The following is a 23287-nucleotide window of genomic DNA, read 5'->3' on the forward strand; positions in this document are numbered from 1 at the left end:
CAAACTGATGAGAGGAGCCGGATACCTACTTATTGGGATCGATTATGGTTCATAATTATGAGAATATTTTCAAGTATAATGTACTCGCTTGATCTGTTTGAGAACATACTCATTTATTAGATATAAATCATACTTATGGATTTTCAATATACGACACAATTATACATACAATGTATTGTTAGCATGACGTCAAACTCGTAAAACTATAAAAATATCAATATCCTATCCTCAGCGGCGAAACCGTTTTTTAACTGATCACCATAAGGATAAGAATGTATTCGAATTTCATCCTTACCAGGTTAAGAAAGGTTTCCATACCAAATATTGGTGTATTCTTTACAGGCATCGAATAAATGTTTGAGGGAGTGTGCTATTATAGATTTTAAGGTACTTAAGATTGAACCTTCCTTGAACTGTTGTTGATGGTTTAAAGATAGCTTATAACAGATACACAACTACAAGCCTTGTGTATCGAGTTAAAACGAATCGACTTTTAAAATTTAATTGTCACGTTATTAATATACTACATGAATAGGTCGACATTCATTGATCATCTTTATTGACAAATATCACTTAAAGTATGTATGGGGTCTCGATACATTTCGTCAGTAATTGAAATTCGAAACATTTTCAAGTAAAACAAGTAAACGCCTGTGTATACATTAGCGTGTTAAACTGACTCCCCAATACGTAGAGTAGTTAGACTGGTACACAGTCAATACACTATCGGCGTGTCTCTTTTTAACTCTAGATAACAGATTCAAATCCTGAACGTATCATTAATAGAGAATTATTAGATAATAGTTTTTTTGTTTAACGAATAAAAACAACAGTAATAATATTTTATATTTTCACCTCACACAATTGTGAGAGACTGTTTCAATATTTATAATATCGGTTTTGTTTTTGTTAAGTGATGATCTTTAAAAAGTTTCACAGATATCCACACAAATATTTCAGTGTGTTTGGTGACTGTGTTGATGTCGATTTCATACGATGGGACTAGGTAGATGTCAATAACATTCGATGGGACTAGGTAGATGTCGATTTCATACGATGGGACTAGGTAGATGTCGATTTCATACGAAGGGACTATGTAGATTTCTATTTTATACAGGAGAACATATAGATAGTGATTTCATATAAGTTGTTACTGATGGGGAAAGGAAAAACGATGACACCTATATATGAAAACTTTTTTTCAAAACCTTTTCGATGACTGATGCCTTTTCTTTTTTTCGTTGTCTCATTCAACTTTAAAAGGGCTCAGTAAAATAGAACGATTTATACAGATTTTTGATCTATTGATATTTCATTACATTGTTACTATATTCATTTCACCAATTGTATTTTGTTACTAAGACTCTTACAAAAACTAATATCTTCCTTAACATTTTCTTAACTTCTGCTTATCAATATTTGTATATTGATTCATAGAAGAACATATCTTAACTAAGACACATATCGAGTGAAGCATATTGAAAACAGTAATAAATAAGCCCTTTACCACTATACCTAAGTAACATTTATTGAACTGTAGCATTTATTAAACAAGATGTACTAACTAGGGTACGGTATTGATTGCAGGTGCCATATTTATACATTGTCTCAATTATTTTTATCAGTAAGAGCAAAAACATATTCGATGTTCTTTTTCAAAATTGTGTTACTAAATTGATTTGGGGAAATTATGTGAAATTCGACTTTTCGTATAAATCAGTGAAAAGCGGAGTAAATAACGTTTAATTCTAATCATGTGACAGAATATAATCAATCTTTACATACACCGACACAGGTAGCATTGATTAGGCCATAGGTACTCGCCAGGTAGCATCGAATAGGCCACGGGGGACTGCGGTAAATTTCTTTATCTAGTATTTTAACGCTACATGCGTCTTGTGTTTGACTACAGCTTACCATTAAGGGGAATGCCAACAGTCGGAATCATGTGTAAACGTTACAGATACGGAAAAGAAATATACACTTAATCACCAGGTGAAAACTGACTGAGGTATTGTTACACCTGTCACCAGCGCAGGGAGACTGTCCAGGTAACGCTAAATCAATACGCCCCTTTCGTATGGTCTGATCAATGTATCGACTTGCAGTTTTAGTGTATACGGGGACACCCAACGATATATCACTACACGCATGATGTCCTCGTTAGCCTTCATTGACAAATTCAACTTTTTTTCTTTGCTCTTGGATCTGTTCTTGAGCGTTAGTCCGTGAGAACGATATCCCGGTTCGAGTGACCGCCTTTGTGTATGTGATCGATGCGAAACTATGCACGAACTTATCAATTTCATATAGTTTATCATGAAAATGAAACATTAGAGACAAAAGGCTTGTCAACATTGTAACACAGTTTGATCGGCAGACCGTACGGGCGTACCAACTGATACCGTCTATCGGAATGTTAGGGGACCGTTCAGAGGACCGTTCCTAATGTCTACAGGAATTTATAAGCCAGGCGTGAACATAAAGTAGTTAGAACTGATGTACTGGGAGTTATTCAATGCGTTTTCGTCATTTACAGTTTCCATATTGATATATGTGAAATTGAAGTGCGTTTCCCAATTGACCATTTGAAAATTTTGCTGAGGAACAGTCGAGTGCGGTTGATAGAACTGGTGACAATGCCAGCATCGAAACTGAAAGATGCTTTAACCTTTATTCATTCCAGGAACATACGGTTTCTGAAGAATTGGCCTGTGCATCTTCTTGCCCAAAACCCGAATGCATGCATGTTCCATTATTTCAAGTAAGTATATAATGAATGTACATCCATATGCATGTTCTTTGATGAAAAATTAATGAATGAGTATAATATCTATTAAAATTATACACATGTCCTTGCTTTCAAAATAATCACTTTTAGATTATACACACATAGAACTTGTTTGCCTATATTTCAATAACTGAATAAATAAAAAGAGAATTGAAAGTATTGAATCAATGAACCACAGGGGTATATGTTCCTGGCCCCAGTTTCACGAAATTTATCAACCATACGAACGTTCATAATTGATATATTCTTCAACTTCGTGCTTTTTCTCAAATGTTTTTCAGTAGAGAATGACAACTTAACACAGCTTTATAAACATCTTATTGTTTCAATAAACCTTTGAGGCAAGAGACATTTGATATAAACCCAGGTATAAAAATTGAGAGCGCTCTTGAAAATAAGAATTCTTTTGATTCTGGTGTCTATTTTGACTTGGTTAATCGTTTTATTTATATATTTCTTCGAAATTGCCAAATGGGTAACTTCAGGTATAATTGACCAGGATGTCATATTCCATCAAATTGAATATATCTATCTATATATATGATTCAATGAGTATACAGTTTTTTTTAGTTTATAGAGCGTAACATACATGAATTTATTACATTTTTGCCAGTGAAATATCACTTTTTGATATTGACCAATCATAACGGTATCTTCTATTCGCTGCATTCAAAGGCAACGATTTTTTGTTCAGATTCAAACGAAGCGACGGTAGAATAAGTGGTTGTTATGGTAAATGTTTGGTACACACACTTAAGTGTTTACAAAAATATACAATTTATAACATTTTTATAAGCAATAAAACCAGAAAATAGCAGAAAACGTCGGAATTGCGTTGAGTATCCCATTCAAAATGGCGCGCAGCCTTGTTGTCAAGTATGACGTCATTAGGATATTGCACTAATTATTACGCTCCTGATTCCCGCCCTTTTTCAATGCATTACATTTTTTCATGTTTTATGCTTTAAAAATCTAATAAATAGAAAATTTAATGATGTCTTCAGTAATAACAAATATATATCACTCGTGTGGCTAATATTTTGATATTTTTTACTCGTGCTGCGCACTCGTGTAAAATATCAAAATATTAGCCATACTTGTGAAATATATTTGTTATTACTGACCACACCATTAAATATCCTCTATACACCTTTGTATATTCTTGTATAAGTTGTTGTCAGTCCTTTTTTCTATTTTCTAACATGTACGAATGATACCACATCTAAAAGAATTTGGAGATGATAACTGTTCAAAGCCTGGTTATCTTGCTACATAGTTAACATAAAACAGCATAGTATATTAGGAGAAAGATAAATGAAATTATCAACTTCAGTTGCAAGTGGATGGATTAAAAAGTATCATCTCAATGCAAGCAACACAGAAATATTTTTGCATTCTAAACTTTCTCCGTGATATCGATTTCAGAATTGAAGGTTACACCTTTCTAATCTACTTTGACAAACAACTCCTCGAATTTCAAGATTAGCTCTTAAGTTAAAAGTGAACTAAATCCAACCGCCAAATTGATATCCCAGAACCGGAAAAATCAAATTTATTAAATATTGCCGAATGTGTAAACGTTCTGCGACCCTTTAAAATAAAAAACAGAATGAGCCTGTACATGTTTCACGATTGGTTTCAGTATAATACATTAACCCTGGACGATGGAGACAAACACATATGATATAATTTATCATTGGCATGATTTGACCATATTTATAGTGATGAGCGAACGAATTAAGGTGTTAAATCGATTATTATGCATAACAATTTTATATTCACATTTAGTGGTAATTAGCTGTGGTTCCGTGGAACGAACTTTTCTCTGGAAAAGCTTTAATGCGCTGAATCTTTATAATGTCAAGTGTCCTCCATATGACATTTCATTTTTTTTTTTAATTCTAACTTAAGATTGCTATTTGACGAGCTCCATTTCCCATAGCTTGCGACTTTGACCTTTGGCTAGCTTGTGATATCGAATGACGCCGTATGTTTGGACATTCAAATTTCAGTTTGAGCAGGCTCAAATGGGTTTGTGATATTTGGATGTTTGATTAACCAAACTTCATACAAACCAAAGTTTTTTTAATACATTTAAGCAATTTATAATTTTCATCCATTTCTGCACGTCATGATACAGTCATGTATGAACCATGTGAGTTGCTTTGTTCTACAGAAACAACCAAATGGTTTCTTTGCATTAGAACAGACATTATTTTCAAATCTGACAACCTCGGAAATATTGATTTGATACATTTCCCGCAAATGTTGTTGTTTGCTTTTTAATTTCAATAAACAAGCTGCAAAGGAGAGAAATGAAAATGAAATGTTACAGTGTTAAGTTTTAAATAGCTGCTGATTTTTGTTGTCAATTAGTAAAAGCCACAAAAGGAATTCATAACAAAAAAAGACATTATTTTCATAAGAGAAATATGCAGATTATTTATACTAGATATACGAAGGGGAAACCTTTGTAGTCACACACTTCCGGTGAATATATTGATCAAAAAAATCCCAACTTTTTGTTTAACAAGTATGACAATATCGACTTTAAACATTTTGGAGTCAATATTTCCCCGTGTGCATATTTGCTAAACAGTAAGTTGTTAGCTATGTTAAATTGTTGATCACATTTCTATATGTTCAACCAGAGGTACATATCGATTGAAACGTTTAGACAGTATGCTTTAAATTAATCCATAAGTATACAACTTATTTAACGATATTGTATAGAAGTTACATTTAAAAGCTTAACGATACATTTATAGGTTCTGTCCTTGACATATCCCCCCCCCCCCCCCCCGATATATTTTGAATTATTTGGAATACAGCCAAGGAGTGAAAAAATGACTTCGAATGCAAATCCATATGTATCACTTAAACAGTATGAACTTTTCCTTTGACGTCATTTGAACAAGCGATAACAAAGCTTGCCTAAAAGTTTTTCTTTTTCTTTCAATTATTAACCTTCAAGTAGGCACAATCAATACACTACTTAGGTCTCATTTTCCTAAAGTTTGGCGGAAATGGCTATATATAATATTCAATTACAACAAGCTAAGAACTTCACCATTATTTTATATATGAAATAGTATCCAATAAAATAATTCATTTTCAAATAGACGAAGCTTCTGAAAGCGTTTTGTGAATCCCTGAGTGTTTAAATTTATTCAATAATCATTATGTAGTTAAGCATGGTTTACCCCAAAAAGCAAGAGTCAGATAACTCTCGAAAACTAAGAGACAGATAGAAAATCATTTTTATAATTTTCCTTATAAAACTCAAACATTTAGCTAACTTGAAGCCGGACATCTATCTAACCCAAAATTGTATTGCGTTTACTGTTAATAATTTGCACGTCGTAAATTTACTATGTATGATTTGATAATTGAGTTTGTCCCATTATTCACTGTTAAAGCCTGATATAACACATTGCATTGAAGATAAGAAGACAAGCTTAACTATCCTTGTTAAAAAATGAGTTGGAAACCGTTTGAAATTTATCGTCTCAATCTTTATTCTTTCTCTCGATCAATCACAGTTCTTACCATAACTTATCATTTTTAGTTTACAGTTCAGTAACTCAAGTAACACTACAGACCATATGACAAAACCCCTTAATTTCAATACTGCCCGCAGTTGCATTTTTACACCTTAACGAAAACAACACTACTCGGAATCAAATCTTGTTGTGTGCTCGCATATGTGCACTGGACGCGCGTTTCTTAATGTTATCAGTTATAACTCCTGGTTTGTTTTTAGAATAAATACTTGCTGGTGTGTCTCTTTGCTTAGACCCGGAGCCATCACTAATAGACTTGGTTTAGCACTAACATATAATAACGTGGTACGTTAACTAGACACCCTTTATATGAAACGCATTTGCATTTAATAGAGCATTCTTCCCTGCCCAATTTCCTTTTACGTCGTTAATAAGACATATAAGACACAAAACACTATGCATATATAGGGTATATCACAGACAATGCGACATTGAATCAGCAAATAGTTACCTTGGAACTCATGGAATGTTAATTAAAATGATCACATTTCATCTTTACAGAAGAATTCATCGTTGTCAAATGAATCACGATTAAGCGCCTGACCACTTTGTGTGTTTTTATTCTTAGACATCTAGACTGGCGGTGATTGACTTAATACGAGACGTGTGTATATAGTGTCTAAGAGTTTACACAGAAAGTCAATATCAAAACTTCCCTAAATATGCAGATGAGTGTAGCAGGTGTCATTTTAGGTCCTCTTAATAATTTTCCCACTGGTTCACGTTGAGTTCTCTTCTACTTCGTCAAAGCCACAGTGTCTTTTATCCAGACATTTCGTTTTTTATTAAGTGTCAGGAATGAATCAAGATCATCGAGCGATGTTGAATATATTTCAAATCATCAGTCATTTGTTACTTGCGTATTTTATTGTCTTCGCAACTAAGTCAAACACTTAATTCTCATTTTTGAGGACATGTCTGAAGATTAACATTAACATCTAGATGTACAACATGGTTATATTTCTAAACATTTTCTTCAGGTTGATAAGTATGGATTATGAAAAGTACTTTTTACACAACCGATAAGAGTTTCTATGTGACGTTTCGATGACTAGTACGGTATGAACACTGTCACCTTTATCAGACAAATGACCAGTGAAACGTATGCACACAAAGGTGTAAAATGTGTACGAGTTGTCCGCAATATCGATGTCGATTTGGCTACGCTATAAGCGTATGTACAATAATTGTTAATATATGTACCGAAATGACTCGATTCAGCTACGCTTGGTTGTTGTTAAAAATTCATGGAAAGATGCCTTATCTACCGTACCCTGTATCATTTAAACAAATAAAATAATGATTTCCTGCATTTGCTTAGCGATACAACATGATAGGTGTTCACTGTATAAAGGATATTTATTTTATGCAAAAAAATACCAGTCCACTTCAGATTAAATGTCACGAAAAATGTTTTATTATTATTAAATTTAATAGAATTCCCCGTGTTTAGTTTATCTTGATTGATGTAAAGATGTGATTTCCTATTAAAAATTTGATTTATTATCAATGATTTAAAACACAGGAGAGTGTGTTAAACGAATCAATTTTTTGTAGAAATGGAGGTGTTATGTCATAGTATCGAAATTGTTTTCACTCTGAGTTATTTTCTTAAACTCAAATGAGTTCATACATGTAATTTAGAAGGTTAATAGATATTTACAATGGGGTAATGTAAGTTAGACGATGATATATCATATAGCCTATTAAGTAATATAGTTAGCTTGTTCCTCAAAATGGAAATGTCAGGATGTGTCTTGAACTATAAGAGTGCATGAATATGATAACGTAACGAAATTGCTGGTTCAAATTACGTTTTTACCTGAGCTGTCGCAATGTTCGTATATATTCGATACCCTACCAAAGATACTCATCTTTAGACGTTTTGTTGTCTTCATTAAGCCAAAGAGGTATACACAAGTTCAAATTTCACTCTTTTTGTATTCTGTGACTTAACTAACAAATGATTTACCTATTACAATCTTGTAATTACCTGTAGCATCATTTAAACATTTGAGTATATAGCAGCACTTTCAATACATCGTGAACGTTTGTCTTTCATTCGGGCTTCACATTTGTAGGAATTATTTGTGAAATTGGTAAATAAAATGAATATCAATAAATTGAATTAAAAAAGAGAAACATAATTTCAAAATTTCAAAAGGAGTTATACTTCGGAAATATTCGATAACATTTAATAAGACATTGTCAATTTGACCATAATCAAGTTAGAGAATGTTGACTGACAAACGAGATCAGTATACATGTATAATTTACTATATGTTATTACCAAATATTTTAGCTAATAACTTTAATATTTGTAGTTAAAAACTAGTGACAACTGTCTAGATTCATAAATACATACATTGCAAAGGCTACAAAATGACTTTTTTGGTAGGTTTAGTGGCATGTTGGAGTGTCACAGCGCAAAGAAGTTGACAACCGGAAGTTTATAAGCAAAACCGGTGACCCAAAACAGAAACGCCCCCAGACATTTTGCCCCTGTGCAAATCCGCACACAGACATGGAAATATATCAATAGTATATATTTGTCAAAAGTTAAATACCTGAACATTTCATTTATCTAAAAATCTGTCATCAGTTCATTACTAAACTCCTTCAGTGACCCAGTAATTAGCCGGAACTTATTTCAAATAGGAACTACAAACGTATGAAACACTTACTGATTGGCTGATTTAGTTGTGTGAGACCTTAAAGGAAAACTTTACATCTTAAAATGTTGAAATGAAGTCAGTTTTTGAAAGTATATACATAACCGAGTAAAATTGTTAAGTTTGGTGGAAATAAAATGATAAGTTATGAAGAAAAACCAAGTTATAGCCCATGTAAACATGTGCTATTCAGAGTCAGCACCAAACAATTTTCATTTCACTTACTTAACATTAACCTCTAGCACACCAATTTAGCACACACTCAGCAATTTCATATTTTGCACACACATTTATTACCCATACTACTCACATATTTTTGAAAAGACATCTTGATGACTCTGTTTCTGTAATTTTTACAGTATCTTAAGTAATCATATACTTATTTTTGAGTAAATTTGATAGAATTTGGACAATTTAACACACTTAGAATTCACACAAAACTCCAAAATTCTACACAAAACATGAGTCATAAAAGGTTATCAGATATCCATCTCAACTGATCAGCTATCAATTATACAGACTTACATATAGCACTTCTTGCTCCCTGGGGTGCCGGCACTTTACAGGTAGAATATTGGGGGTAGGGGAGATGTAATTCTATAAACAGTTAATTATCTGAGTAAACATACAACAAAAACACATTAAATCAATAAACAGGATGTTGGTGAAGGTATATAGTATGACAGGAATAACCATAAATCTACAATTCACTAAATAAATTGGAATTTAAGTTGGATTTAGCCAAAATACCTATATGTGACACATACACATACAGATACTCACATGTGCAACTTTTGTAAAAGCTTGTTCTGTGGTGCTGAGGGGCTACTTGCTGTTCATAGTCTTGTTGCGCACGGTATAACTGTTATGTAGAGACATTCAACCTATGACAAAATAAAAAATTCAAAAACCATAAGACTCAACAAAAAACATGTTTAAATCTGGAGGGTCTGAATATGAAACTATGACAGTACAACTTCAGTCAGAAGCCAGCTAACAACTATCATACACTTGGAATTACCACATTTATTATACCGTACAATAAAATGGTGTTTAATGCTGAATTGTGCTTTAAAAAGTGTGAATAATATGCTATGTAACTTGTGCTAAAATCTGTAGTGTACTTTTACACATGGGGGTATGCTGAAACAGGTTATTTAAGATTCAATTTGAAACTTTTTAGAATTATTGAGTCTTTAAACTTGAATTTAATCATTGCTTTCTTTTAAATATAGAAATAAATGTAATTTGAATGAGGGAAGTGGCCTAAGAATGGCTGAGAAGAGGTGGTTGGACATGGAGGGGGAGGGGGGTGAAAATTGTGCAGGACAGCACACTATATTTCTGTTCTATGAAGATTTAGGTGCTAAAAGCTAGTACACAAATCATAATAGTACTATTGAAACACATGCAGATAAATTATTTCAGTACATTGAACACAATCCAAATAAAAACCTGAGTATTAGGGTCAGTCCAACTATACTGGCTTTAGCACAGAGCCATATTTAGCCCAGATTTAACCCAATTATTAAGTTTTATCAAGTTATATATATATTCACATACTGAACAAAATGTGCTAAGACCCAATAACAGTGGCTGTATCTAAAAAAAGTGTCTGGAAACACACAGAAAATGTGTGAGAGGTCAGGTTCATTGAGCACATGGCTATTTACCTTAAAGGACTCTCACAACTAAATAATTTACTATATGTTATTACCAAACATTTTAGCTGATAACTTTAATATTTGATGTTCAAAACTAGTGACAACTGTCTAGATTCATAAATACATACCTTGCAAAGTCTACAAAATGACTTTTTTGGTAGGTTTAGTGGCATATTGGAGTGTCACAGCGCCAAGAAGTTGACAACCGGAAGTTTACAAGCAAAACCGGTGACCCAAAACAGAAACGTCGCCAGACATTTTGCCCCTGTGCAAATCCGCACACAGACATGGAAATATATCAAAAGTATATAATTTTCAAAAGTTAAATACCTGAACATTTCATTTATCTAAAAAACATTCATCAGTTCCTTACTAAACTCCTTCAGTGACCCAGTAATTAGCCGGACTTTATTTCAAATAGAAACTACAAACGTATGAAACACTTGCTGATTGGCTGATTTAGTTGTGTGAGTCCTTAAATACGCCATTGTTACTGTTTGTATGTATGTTTATGACTAGCAAAACAGACTGGATTAATGACGATGCTATAACTTGAAGGTCAACAGAGTTTCAAATATCATTTAACTACATTCCTTAATTGACATGAAACATTATGTGCCAAATGTGATTTATGTAAAACTTACCATTCTGGATCGACTGGTTGTTCTCCGGTTCCTTTTGCGGAGTCAATGATGCCTTTCTTTTGTTTTGTTGTCTACTGTATTCCTGTTGTTAGTGTTCCATTCCAACTTTGTCCTTGTGTGTTGACGCGTTTGTATATTTTGTCTATATTTTACTTAATACATATCCATATTCGGGTGTCATTTTCTTGACAGGGACACTATTAGAATACTGTAAAGTAAAAAGCTATCTCATGACCATGTGAAATAAATATTTAATTGCTGTTTCGATTTTATTTCTAGCCGAGGCCAAGTGCTGGTCCGTGACAGTAATCAATCTGAGTGGATTTACATAGTTAAATCGGTAAGTGAAACGAAATCATCGCTAATGTGACTATACTGTTTAACTAAATTCCTCAGTTTCTTCGGTTTCTGCAATTCAAAATTTCTGTTAAATTTGAGACGCGACGTTGTTTGTGTGTATAAGCGCCCAGGTATTTTTATTTATTTTGTATGAAACTGAATAGACGAAAGAAAACATGTATTTCGTCATTATAATAAGATCTAACCATATACATGGAGGTCCAAATAAGTAACATATTGTTTAAATTCTTTTAACAGGCCGAATTTTAATGTGGTATCATGTTTAGTGGTAAATTCTTCGGGAAACTTTTAATGAAATTATTACGCATTTCTTCTTTTCTACAGGGAAGCTTATCAGTATTAAAGAAACTAAAAGAGGTTTTGCCACAAACGGAAGAGGAAATCTTGTTATCAAATCCTAGTAAGTTGGGGGTATTGTATATTTCTATAGTGTTGCAACTCACTTTTGTTTATGGCAATGGTTGTCTTTATTTAAATATCTACGTCGTATTATAGCCAAAGGAATGCCAATTCGATAAAATAGAAATATAAAGAACAACTGATTTCTTCCCGTTCCCTGTGGTCTTTTCATATTTGTTGTGGGCTCTAGATTAGCTTCTGTTTATTGATGATATGGTGTGGAATATATAATTACTAAGGATCATTCAAGTATCTTGCCACATGAATCCCGTAAGTCATACGTCTGTAAGACATGAATGAACCTAAGTAGTTTTGACATCTGCCATGACAAATTCATTTTTCTCCAAGTGCTGTTTCAAATTTTCATTCTAGATTTTAAAAAGAAAAAAGATAAAAAGCGAAAACCATACGGCACATGGCAGCGGCGATCTCACCAAAAGAGGCAGCGAAGTGTCACGTTATCTTCCCGGGAATCGGGATCAGAATCTACAAAGTCCTGGAAGGAATGGGAGTCGGAACCGGAAGTGTACAAATCTCAATACGAAATGGAGAGGCGATTGGTAGGTTTCAACCTCAGTCAATGTATTTTTGAAAGTCGGACCCGGAAGTGTACAAATCTCACTACCAAATGAAGAGGCAATTCGAAGGTTTTTAATCTCAAAGTTAATTTTTTCCTTTTTTTTTAAATCCATTTCATTTCATAGTAAAGATGTATATCTTTCTATAGTAATTGTGTTAGTTCAGTTAGTTTAATCATACATTTATAGCACCGTTACTTGTATAACTTTTGTGACCTTCTTTCAAAAAGGCAGTTAAATATCCGGAATAAGATTCATCAGTTTGGTATAAAAAAATAAAGGCAAAATTTATGTTCATGTTTTAAACACAAACTTAGCCTGTATTGGTAGTTAAATGTGTTATAAGCTAATACCAACATTCCGTAGACTTCAAAGTAATTTTGTGAATTATAGGAACGGAGTTTGCCTGGTTTGAACAACCCCAGCGAAAGACTGGGCGTCCTTAACTACGACTCAATCATTGACACGCACAAGGCCAGGATTGCTGGCAGCAAGCGTTCTGGCGAAGACGACGACGGTTTCAAATTACCTCCCTTGCCAAATGAAGATGTACTCTCTAAAGACAATTACAATAAAGATGAAGAGAAATCTGAGATCAGTAGTCAAAGGGTCCGGCTACCAGATATACGTAAAACATCAAAGGTATTTTAACATTCGCATTGTATGGTTATTTGTGGAGGTTTTCAATGCATTTGGTATGAAATTCGACCTCCAAGTTTATTACTGTTTGTTTTTAAAAGTGTTATTCTACGTTACATTTAACCTTATATTAAAGAGCACACAATAACGTCGTGAGTTCGATATTCAACATTGATTTTAACACACTCGGTCGGTTACAGGTAAGGTAATCGAGTTCTTATACTTAGGAAGTATGTATATTTATCTGTATATTTATCGCAAAGATGTTATGTGTGTTCCATGAAGAGAACCCAAGAGCGTAGTAAGTATCGCCAATTTGGTTTTATAGGAATCAACGTCCTATTAACAGCTATGATTATCATGCCTGCACGAGGGAAATAGTATGATCTTCCGGAGACAACTTTTGAAATTTACATTTTACCCTTACAACAAACTGTTTATTATTACGAAAAAGAGGTAACTTGAAAACAAAGTTACAATTCCCAGGTTTCTATTATATCTGGGGCCTGTTCGTTTATTTAAAGTAACGGTTTCGGGTATAAATCATTGTAAGTGTTTACACAGGCCTTGCAAGGATGTGTGAAGGCTCGCCTGAAAGCAGCATCATATTACTTATTCCGACTTTAATTCATAAACCAACCGGTTCAACCATTTGGATCGCGATTACGAAAGCGGCCCTTTTAAAGAAATGAATACGTGACAATTCTCCAAAGGGCGGGTCGAAGTAAAATGAAACTATAGCCGTCCACATGTGGCACAGCAGATCAGTAATGTTTTCTTTAGATGTCCTCTAAGCAGAAATGTACGCACAACAGCCATATTCTTTTCCCGAACCAGGAGAGATACTAAAAAGGCTGATAATGTTCGCGCGATCCATTATTTATATGTAAGAGATTGCAGTATGACTAACATAAAAATGAACTGATGTCGCAGTATGATTACAGCATGTTTTGAAAGGAAACAGAGGTCATGGCTGCTTAAGAATTTATTTTGTGTAGATATAGATCCCCGCTTAAAACATTCATCTGTCGATGATTTCAAGTATTTTTAGTTATGTGTATAAATGAGGGACCGTTTTATTGTGTAACGGAGGATTCCATAAAACATTCAAGAATTACAATTCTTTCCTGAAAAAAAGGCGAAAAAATATCTGATTGTAGAAAGATATGACATTTTCAGGATATTTGTCCTTAATATATATGTACCGCTATGTTGTTTTATCTTAATTTTCAAACTTTTCCTAAGATACAATGATAAAATACGCGATAAAGGTTGATTCGATATCTTAATGTTTTACATATCCTGTAACCGATTGTTTGAACATGCATTAATGCTACACACATAACTGTCAAATGTAGAAAATCAAAACGGCTTCAGGATTGTTTAGAAATATACAGATATATTGTATGCGTAACATAATTTGCTGTAGGTATGTTCGTTGGTATAAAAGGTAATAAATGCATATGGTACATTTCTCTATGGTTAGATATTATATGTACATTAATTCTATCTCTTTTATGACAACAGGGAGCATATTTATCTTCTGGTAAGCCTAATAGAAAAATCAGTAAGAAGGAACACGATCAAAATATTCAAAAAGAAATTCAGAAGAGAGAGCAAGGTATTTATTAATCAAGTGATATTCTTGAATATGCTTATTCAAACTGCAAAATATTTATTAGTTTTAGGTAATTGTTAGAAAAGCCGAAATGAAATTACATATTTTTTTCCACCATTGAATTGTCTTGAATAGCGACTGCTTCAGTATGCTTGACCTGAATAATGTTATCTTACATAATCCGAAAAGCTATTCAAATAATTGTCTATGTTGTTTATATTAAATTTGATGTGATTGCGAATGGGAACTGCCCCACTAATTATCTACGCAATTTCATGCTACCTAAAAAATGATAGTAATGTGAAGTCAACAAGCATAAATAAAATCTTATCGTCAACTATTTTTTTTCAGAATTATGGATGAAGAAAGCAACTCAGGAAGAAGGCAGGAAAACGATAGCGGAGGAGTTTGATAACAAGCCACCAACAGATTATAAACTCACAGAGGCTGATCTTCATCCCATGTTTATTCTAGTCAAAGTCCTGGAAAGGGGGCAATACTTCGTAAGTCCATGTTAACTGAGGGTCGGTTTGTAGGAGTTATATCCCTTTAAACTGTATTCAAACTGTTAGACTGTGTAACGAGTGGTTGGTTTTGATATATTGGGTTCATCATTGATAGGATAACATTTCCTCTATTAGAAACTTCAATAGGAAAAGTCTTTGAAAATAACTAAATTAAACTTCTTTTTTAAAAAGCGAGTGATTTACGATTGTGTCCTATAAATGGCAAAACTCGCCAACTATTAACAAGATAGGTAGTGGTATGGTCAGGAAAAGGGGATTTTATATTTTCAAATAGTTTAAGATAGTTCAATGCACGGTTTTTGGTCACTGGAGCTTTTTGCAAAAAACAAATTGCGTTTTGGATATTTCTGATTTTTTTCTTTTTCAAATGTGTTCTGAAGTTTCCATAAGTGTAAGGGGGGAACTCGAATTCAGAAGGTTGTTAAACTTAAGGATAAGAGTGCCACTGCATAGGTTAAAATCGTAAAGAACAGTGGGTTTTTTTGTAAATAGGATTGTTTCGGTGCCGTTTATTTGTAATTACATGATGGCAGTATTGATAAAGCGTATGCTTTATGTTGTAAAGGTCCTTAGTTTGACCCATGTAGTGCTTTCGTTTTCTGTTCCTATTTTTTGTTATCTCTCCAGCAACAGTTGTTCGGATAGGGATTGCCAGGGTTGAAGGGCCCTGGGATCAATCCCCAAAACAATAAATGCCATCAACGTAGGAGTTGTCCGTTCGCTTTCTATTTTGAAAACTTTCATATTTCAAACAACAAAAAATTCAGCTAAATGCATTACAACATGTGTTTTTTTCAAATACTTAAACCAATGGCTCACAGTTGTGACAGTTGTAATAACATTGTTTAACTTGTTGTCATCCTTTAGTCGTACAACTTCCACCTGAAACGGTATTTAAGCAGTTCATTCTCTTTACTATTAGGTTAATTATAGCAGTTATTTACAAATTGAAAGACTATTATCGGTTAATTTTCAAAATTATCACAAATACACGTTTGCCATCATAAACATTATGTTATGTTTGGTATTAACCTAGGCTCTCAACTCTGAATAATATAAGCTATGATCAATAGTTTTTCACCTGTTTAAATTATCATTCTGTATAACGCTTATGTTTCACGGAGGTGTTTTTTTCGCTTTATTCGCCTTCTACAAGAAACACCAAATATACATCCCGCAAAGGTTTTGTCCTCCTGACAGAGAGTTTGTCAGTACTAAAGGATATTCATTTTAATACACGAAATTTCCCGAAACAATTCCGAGTTCAATACAGTGAAAATTATATCCTGCCATTTCGTATTCTTTTGTAAACAGGGTGTTCACAGTGTCATTGGAACGGAGCTACAGCCGACCTTCAGCGTCGTCAGTAACGGTGCTGAATGTATTATGATCTCAAAGAAATTCTTCAAAGAAAAATCCACCGATTCTGTCAGACGCAATCTTGAAGAATGTGTAAGTTTATTAGGTTGCGGTCCCACGGATATATTTTTTGTGTCTGAAGCTATATCATATGTTCCTTCCGTGTAATAATGTTCCATGTAGCTTTAACATTCGTAAAAAATAAGATTACCTAGATCCCCGACAGTTCACGCAAGAATTAATTTAAGAACACTTGTATGTCTTTAGTTGTAGCTTGCTTCATTTGCGTCATGACAAAGATATTTCTGCTACACGTTTCGAAACCTTTCAAATGAAAATTGAACTTAGAAATCGAAGCCTTATAGAATTCAATGCATTTCAATTTTGTCCCCGTACTTTTTTTCTCGAAGCAGAAATACCAATTCCTTGTTCATTTTGCTTTATTACAGAATAAAGCAATATAAGATGAACTACTGTTTTCTTAAGTACTAAAACATTATCTCGAAATATGTGTGAGTTTGTTCAGGTGTAACTTAATTGGATATGTCAAGGTCTTTTATAAATGAAATCGTCATAATGTTTTAAGATATAGTTAAAATATGAGATATCTTAGAACAAATTATGATCGACCTGTCTATTTTGTTTGTTTGTTCGTGGCCTAACTTCCTGGCCACAGCCTGGGCAATAAGAAAACGGATGAATTGGAAGACTGAAAAAAGAGCAGCAGGTGGAATAGAAAATATATTTATTCCATACGTTTCCGTTGGGGCCACCGATCAGTTTTGGTGTCCCCTTAGCAAAAGAAACATGCGAAACTCCCTATTTGAATATGTCGCGTTGAATACCACAAACAGTAATCAATGTACGAAACAGCTTCAGAAACAATATGGCGTCCCACCAATTCCTTTGTAATGATTGACTAGTTATAATATTTGGGACGCAATATGCTGTGGCAATGTGTCGTCATTATTTTATAATAGAAGTCATTTTTATAATTAAAATTTAGAGTTGCTATGTGAAAATGGAAATGAGTTTTCTGCTGAAAGAAAATCGATACAAACCAATAAGTTTTGGTACTTTCTCATCATGGTATACTATATTCTAAACCGAAAATTCAATGAGCATTTTGAAGGCTTCTCTTTCTTATAGATTATATAACAGGATGCAATTAACCGTTTTCTGATGTAAAATTTGCAAAGTATTCGCAGAATATGTAAATCATTGTCTAGGAGGTAATTCACTTAAAATGAAATAATCACTACCGTATTATTTCTTTTTATAATTTATTTCTCTATCTTATTTTTATTATTATGTTATTTTAGCCTTATTAAAAAATTGTCAAACCCACACCCTCGAAAACTACCTTTTTAATTGCAATGTATAAGGTGTAATAATCAAAAGACAATAAAGGCAAATCCTGATCCTTTTTTATTTTGACACCATTTTATTAGGAATGATAATGAATCACAAAGATTTTTTTTAAACAAAATCATGGTATGCATTAATGATTTTTTATATTTTGTAATAACCCGCTATGCGAATTCATACAATCTAACATGTCAAAGAGTCATTATATTATATATATCATAACTTTACAATATAGAAACAAACCGGATCCTATTTTATTGGAAGTTCACCTACTGTCTATGTTGGATATGATTTATGGTAATTCATTATCAGTAACGTTTTGATGGTTACAGGAAAGTCGGTTCCCTCCTGACGAGGCCTTACAGAGATCTTTACAGAGCTACGTTAACTGGCAGGCCGACAGAAAGAAAATGTATCTCACTGTCGTGAATGATAAACAGAAGAGAAAAGAAAAACGACGCCAATATTTGCCACAATACACCGGTCAATATTGCTTTCGGACAGGTCCAGTATGATTAGGTCATTAACCGTGACGAGAATTTCTTTTCATCAACAATAGAAAGAGATAAGTATGATTCATCTTTGCACCGAGGGCAGTGTCACAGAAGAGCACAGTTATCAAATGTGATACTGATAACTGTAACTTAACAACGATATTGTGATTATTGAAGTAATCATAGCATGAAAAATGACCTGACCCGCACAGGCTTGGAACTGGTTATAAAGTCACGTGGCAATAAGGAAAATGAGGCCAACTCTATCAATGTCAACGAAGAAGCAATACATTATGGCTGTTATTTTGATATACGTACTGCATTGTTCTACATAGAAATATACACACTTACATCGAAGTGACAGTCAATTTCAGCTATTCAAATTGTTTTCTGCAGACAATCTAGAGCCACTGATGAGATTTATTGAAGACAGAAGTAGGTCACGCCACGTCAATGAGTAGATACAGGCAGATAACTGCATTTATATTAAGGGAAAATATGTAAATAAATAACGTCTGTATTCTTTATGAATCAAGAAGATGGAATCTACACGACAATATAGGGATTTATAAATGCATGGCAATATATAACGCGGGACTCAATATGCATAGAAACGAGGGACAAATGGGTTCTGTAATGATAACAGTTCCACAGAGAATTCCATTCTAGTCTTGCTACAGATTCTGGAAACAAACCGAACTAGTACAAGGGTGCAGTTCGGCAAACAGTGTATGGATTTTTATAAAGAATTTAACCCAGCTAAAATAAGCCGGTAATATTTATAATACGGTCGTTTCACTATCAAATGTATAAGCTTTCAGATAGGCAATGTTTATCTGTAACAAAGACTGCAATTGGTCAATAGGCGCAGACTTATGTTATATAACGAATGATTCTGGAATATTCATTTCCGCATCTAAAGCCGTAAAGGTCATGCTGTACCAACGTAAAACTGAGAGACATCCATCTTATATCAGACGGACAACTTAATACTTTTTTTTTTTTTACTGAATATACACGATTTTATTAAAATGATAAGCATATGATAAAAAAAAAACTCGTTTTGCTTTCCTTCTATCAGACCCTTCATTACGGCAGATAAATATGTTGATATGTATTACAACTTTTAAAATTAAAATCATAAACATTTTCAGGTTTGGGGATGTTTCATTGTTATGATACTTCGCCACTTTATATCGTTGTTAAAATATATAATTGTTTTATGTTGGATTGACTTGGAATTATAAGGATATTGTTTGTATTTTACCCCCAAATCCATGCAGTAATTATTTGGAAAATTACAAAATCGCTGTGCTGAACATGAATGGTGTTCGTCCCGGTACGGTCGCTCACATAACGTGCAACTATTTTCCCCATTCATAATATGTACTGAGAATCTTAAACTGACTATAACCCCTATATAATTTAAAGTTTTTTTGGTTTTTTTCCTTGTTACAAGTTTCTTGATTGGTTAAATGTGAACATATGACCAAAAACCCAAACAGTTTATATTTGTATTTGTAACATTACTTACAGATTTTCCGAATCCACATTTTCTAACCAACCAATGTCGTACTCACCCTTACATAATTTACACTGTCCTAGAAACAGAAAGATTTCCTGTTTTTCTTCTTTTTGGAATATTTGAACATAATAATTATTAAAAAATAGACTAGACGTCTACATCGTTTTTACAACAGTGACTCTCAGGTTCTATCGCCTGCTAGATATCAATCTGACAGTGTAGGCAGATTCAATCAAACCGAAACAAGATTAGGTGTCTCGCGCTGCTTCATTGTGTCATATCAGCCAGTTCAGCAACGAAATTAGTATAGGGATCGAATCTTGATGTTTTAAGTATTTGGGAGTATGCACAGACGTTGATTTTAGTTATACATACTTAAGACTAATTTCCACGAACACGACAACCCCGAGCATAGCTCCAGACTACCAGCACCCTATCCCTGAGTGATGCAGAGTTCGAATTACAACACAAAATGTTCCGATGTTCTATCGAGATATAGAAATGTGTTAAAACAAACACTGTTTTGTCGCGCGTGCGTCATCACCGGCCAACTTCCATGCATGATCTCTTATCCCTCTAAAGAACGACTTCACAACTTCATCGGTTTACAAAGTTGAAAACTCCTCCTAGATAGAGACGATACGATTATAGCTCAATCGAAATGAAATGGCTGTTTCTTCGTCAATTTTCTCAAAAAGCCGATTGAAACGGCTGAGGGAAATTCTTACGTGGCTCAGTCTCAAGATCTCAAAAATGACGCCGCAAGGTTCCGTCATATCACTACACGTAATTATTAAATTAAATTAAAACGTTCGTTATTTTAAAGATGTTTTCAGTTTTCCTGTCACTGAGATCCCCAAGAGAGTGACCGTACCAGCTTAATTTTCTCTTACCCTGCTAGCCCTGTCATATGTATAATACACCGTTGATGCTACGGGGCCGATGCGTTGTCAACTTAGCATTATGGGCGTGACATCATACATACTTGGGTAAGACAAGGATTTGTTTACCCTGGACAGGTAAATCCACACTTGGTTTGTTTCTCAACTACAATGCATATGATATTATTCAATTTGTCTTGTTTCAAACTTATATAGATTTAGGAGGTATATGAAAATAATTGTATTTCTGAATTGGTATCTCATTTGATCTTATAAGTATGAGAATTTAAAAAAAATGCCAAAGCAAACCATAACATTGTGTAAAAATTGAGAATGTGTGACTGAAATATAATGTGTTATGTTTAATGTACTGTTGAAAAACTTCAAAAAATAAATTAAAAAATAAATAAATATCCACATTTTTTCCGTTTAAGATATCATTTTCTCACATAAGGGTTGATAATTGGGATTCCCCAATCATCACAGTTGAATGACGTCACGTTCACGATGCATTGAGCCCGTATCATCAATATTTTATTATATATATACAAAGCAGACACAACAGGGTAAGAGAAAATCAAACCTTTACCCAGGTGAAATAGGGAATCCCAACCACAAGGGTAAAGTTGCAAAACAATCGGCAAGGTTTATGTTTGGGGTCTGACAAATTAAGATTCCCCTACCAAACCAAACTGGTTTATATTCTAGTATCTGGCTTTCAAGAGTGTGAAAGGCTATACGCAGGGAAAACACGTGTTACTGTTTCCTTTCTTCTATCATACCTATGATTTTTTTCATTTTTGGGTCGTCGCATGAAATGGTCAGTATTATCACAAACTGTTAATTTAAACAGCTTATGTGTATCATCTTAAAGTATGTTGAAGTACTTCTTTAATGTAATTACATTTCAAGGGAGATGGCTTTACATAAGATTTAAAATCTTGTTGCCAGATCCTATACATATTCCTATTAACCTGTGTACTTATTGCATATGATATATAAATGAATATTGTTTAAACCAAGCAGGGAAAGTGTGGCTACGCCTGTCCGGGCTTCAATAGATGTTGATGATCACGTTGTCGCGTCCTATTGATGCAGAACACCGTAAATATGCTTGATTCTACATTGAACTCTGTCTTCATTCAGCAAGACGTTGGATAATCGATGCATTTTGTCGCCATTTGAAATACAAGGTCATATTAATGGTTCTGTAGATCCATATTTAGGAACAGTTTAGTCTTTTCAACACGCTTCACGATATTTGCTCAATAGTGAAAATGCGTTCTGACAGATGTTCAGGTGAGAAATTAAAGTATGCTTTCAATACTTTCAGACACACCCTCAAATTGTACAAGAACAAGACATAAGTTATACAAGAGTCATAAATGATTAAATGATATAGCATATATTGTGTATGAGATATTCTATGTCCTATATAAAATATCTCATTCGATTTCTATATATATTACATAGAGCATAATATACATCGTATATTCTTTACGAAATACACTTTAATATGCATATCACATATAACGTAAATTGTAATACGATACTAGATGTGATACACAAGATATTAAAAACTTTGAGAATATTTTTTAATAATCTGGACATGATGCTATTTTGCAAGCCAACCTACTCCAATCTCACGTGAACTGAAAACATGCTAGTTGAAATTCTTTCCATCAATACCAGGGGAAAAAACAAACGTACCAAATCAATCGTAAAGGATTTTCCAGGTGAGTGACTTTGACTAGCTCAGGTAGATCAATTTCCTAGCAGTGGTCATAGCAACGGTGAGAGCGGCTCGTTTTTAGAATCACTTGATATATCAACATGAAGATTTCTTTACAGAAAGAATATTATCTTTGACAATACATTAAGCTAATGTTGTGTGATGAAACTAAGCGTTAAGAAGTTTTTTGATGTTTTTTTGATGTAAAATACAATCGGTGCTTTAATAGTAAACATATGAACGGATTCCCTATTCTTCTTTACAAAGCATTGTGAAATACAACAGTAACCTGCAAACGAATAAATGCTTTTCTGTCGACTCGTAAAAAGGGTGTATCAACATACATTTTCTAGCATGGTTGAACCCAGTATGAAACACGACACAATTTTAACTGTGATTTCTGTTGTGTGTATATAGTAGACTTTATTCCTCACGAATAGGTAAAGAAAGAAAGTAAAAGAGAAAACGATTAC

The 23287-nt window shown here is 33.6% G+C and overlaps 1 protein-coding gene across 6 annotated transcripts in view; it reads left to right on the plus strand.

Annotated features, from left to right (window-relative positions):
* The window catches only part of LOC110448602, a 76519-nt gene extending 54082 nt beyond the window's left edge, over window positions 1–22437 (plus strand). For 5 of the 6 annotated variants that reach the window (XM_021494941.1, XM_021494940.1, XM_021494942.1 and 2 more), the window contains 9 exons: window positions 2687–2764; window positions 11614–11674; window positions 12019–12094; window positions 12466–12653; window positions 13065–13313; window positions 14838–14931; window positions 15280–15431; window positions 16770–16907; window positions 18515–22437. In XM_021494941.1, the coding sequence (XP_021350616.1) occupies window positions 2687–2764; window positions 11614–11674; window positions 12019–12094; window positions 12466–12653; window positions 13065–13313; window positions 14838–14931; window positions 15280–15431; window positions 16770–16907; window positions 18515–18697 (1219 nt within the window). In that variant the 3' untranslated portion in view covers window positions 18698–22437. The remainder of the gene's footprint in view (window positions 1–2686; window positions 2765–11613; window positions 11675–12018; window positions 12095–12465; window positions 12654–13064; window positions 13314–14837; window positions 14932–15279; window positions 15432–16769; window positions 16908–18514) is intronic. The other variant, XM_021494944.1, reaches the window with a different exon arrangement.
* Window positions 22438–23287: the final 850 nt, after the last annotated feature.

The sequence above is a fragment of the Mizuhopecten yessoensis genome, unplaced genomic scaffold, assembly GCF_002113885.1.
Source record: "Mizuhopecten yessoensis strain PY_sf001 unplaced genomic scaffold, ASM211388v2 scaffold4121, whole genome shotgun sequence".
Taxonomy (NCBI): domain Eukaryota; kingdom Metazoa; phylum Mollusca; class Bivalvia; order Pectinida; family Pectinidae; genus Mizuhopecten; species Mizuhopecten yessoensis.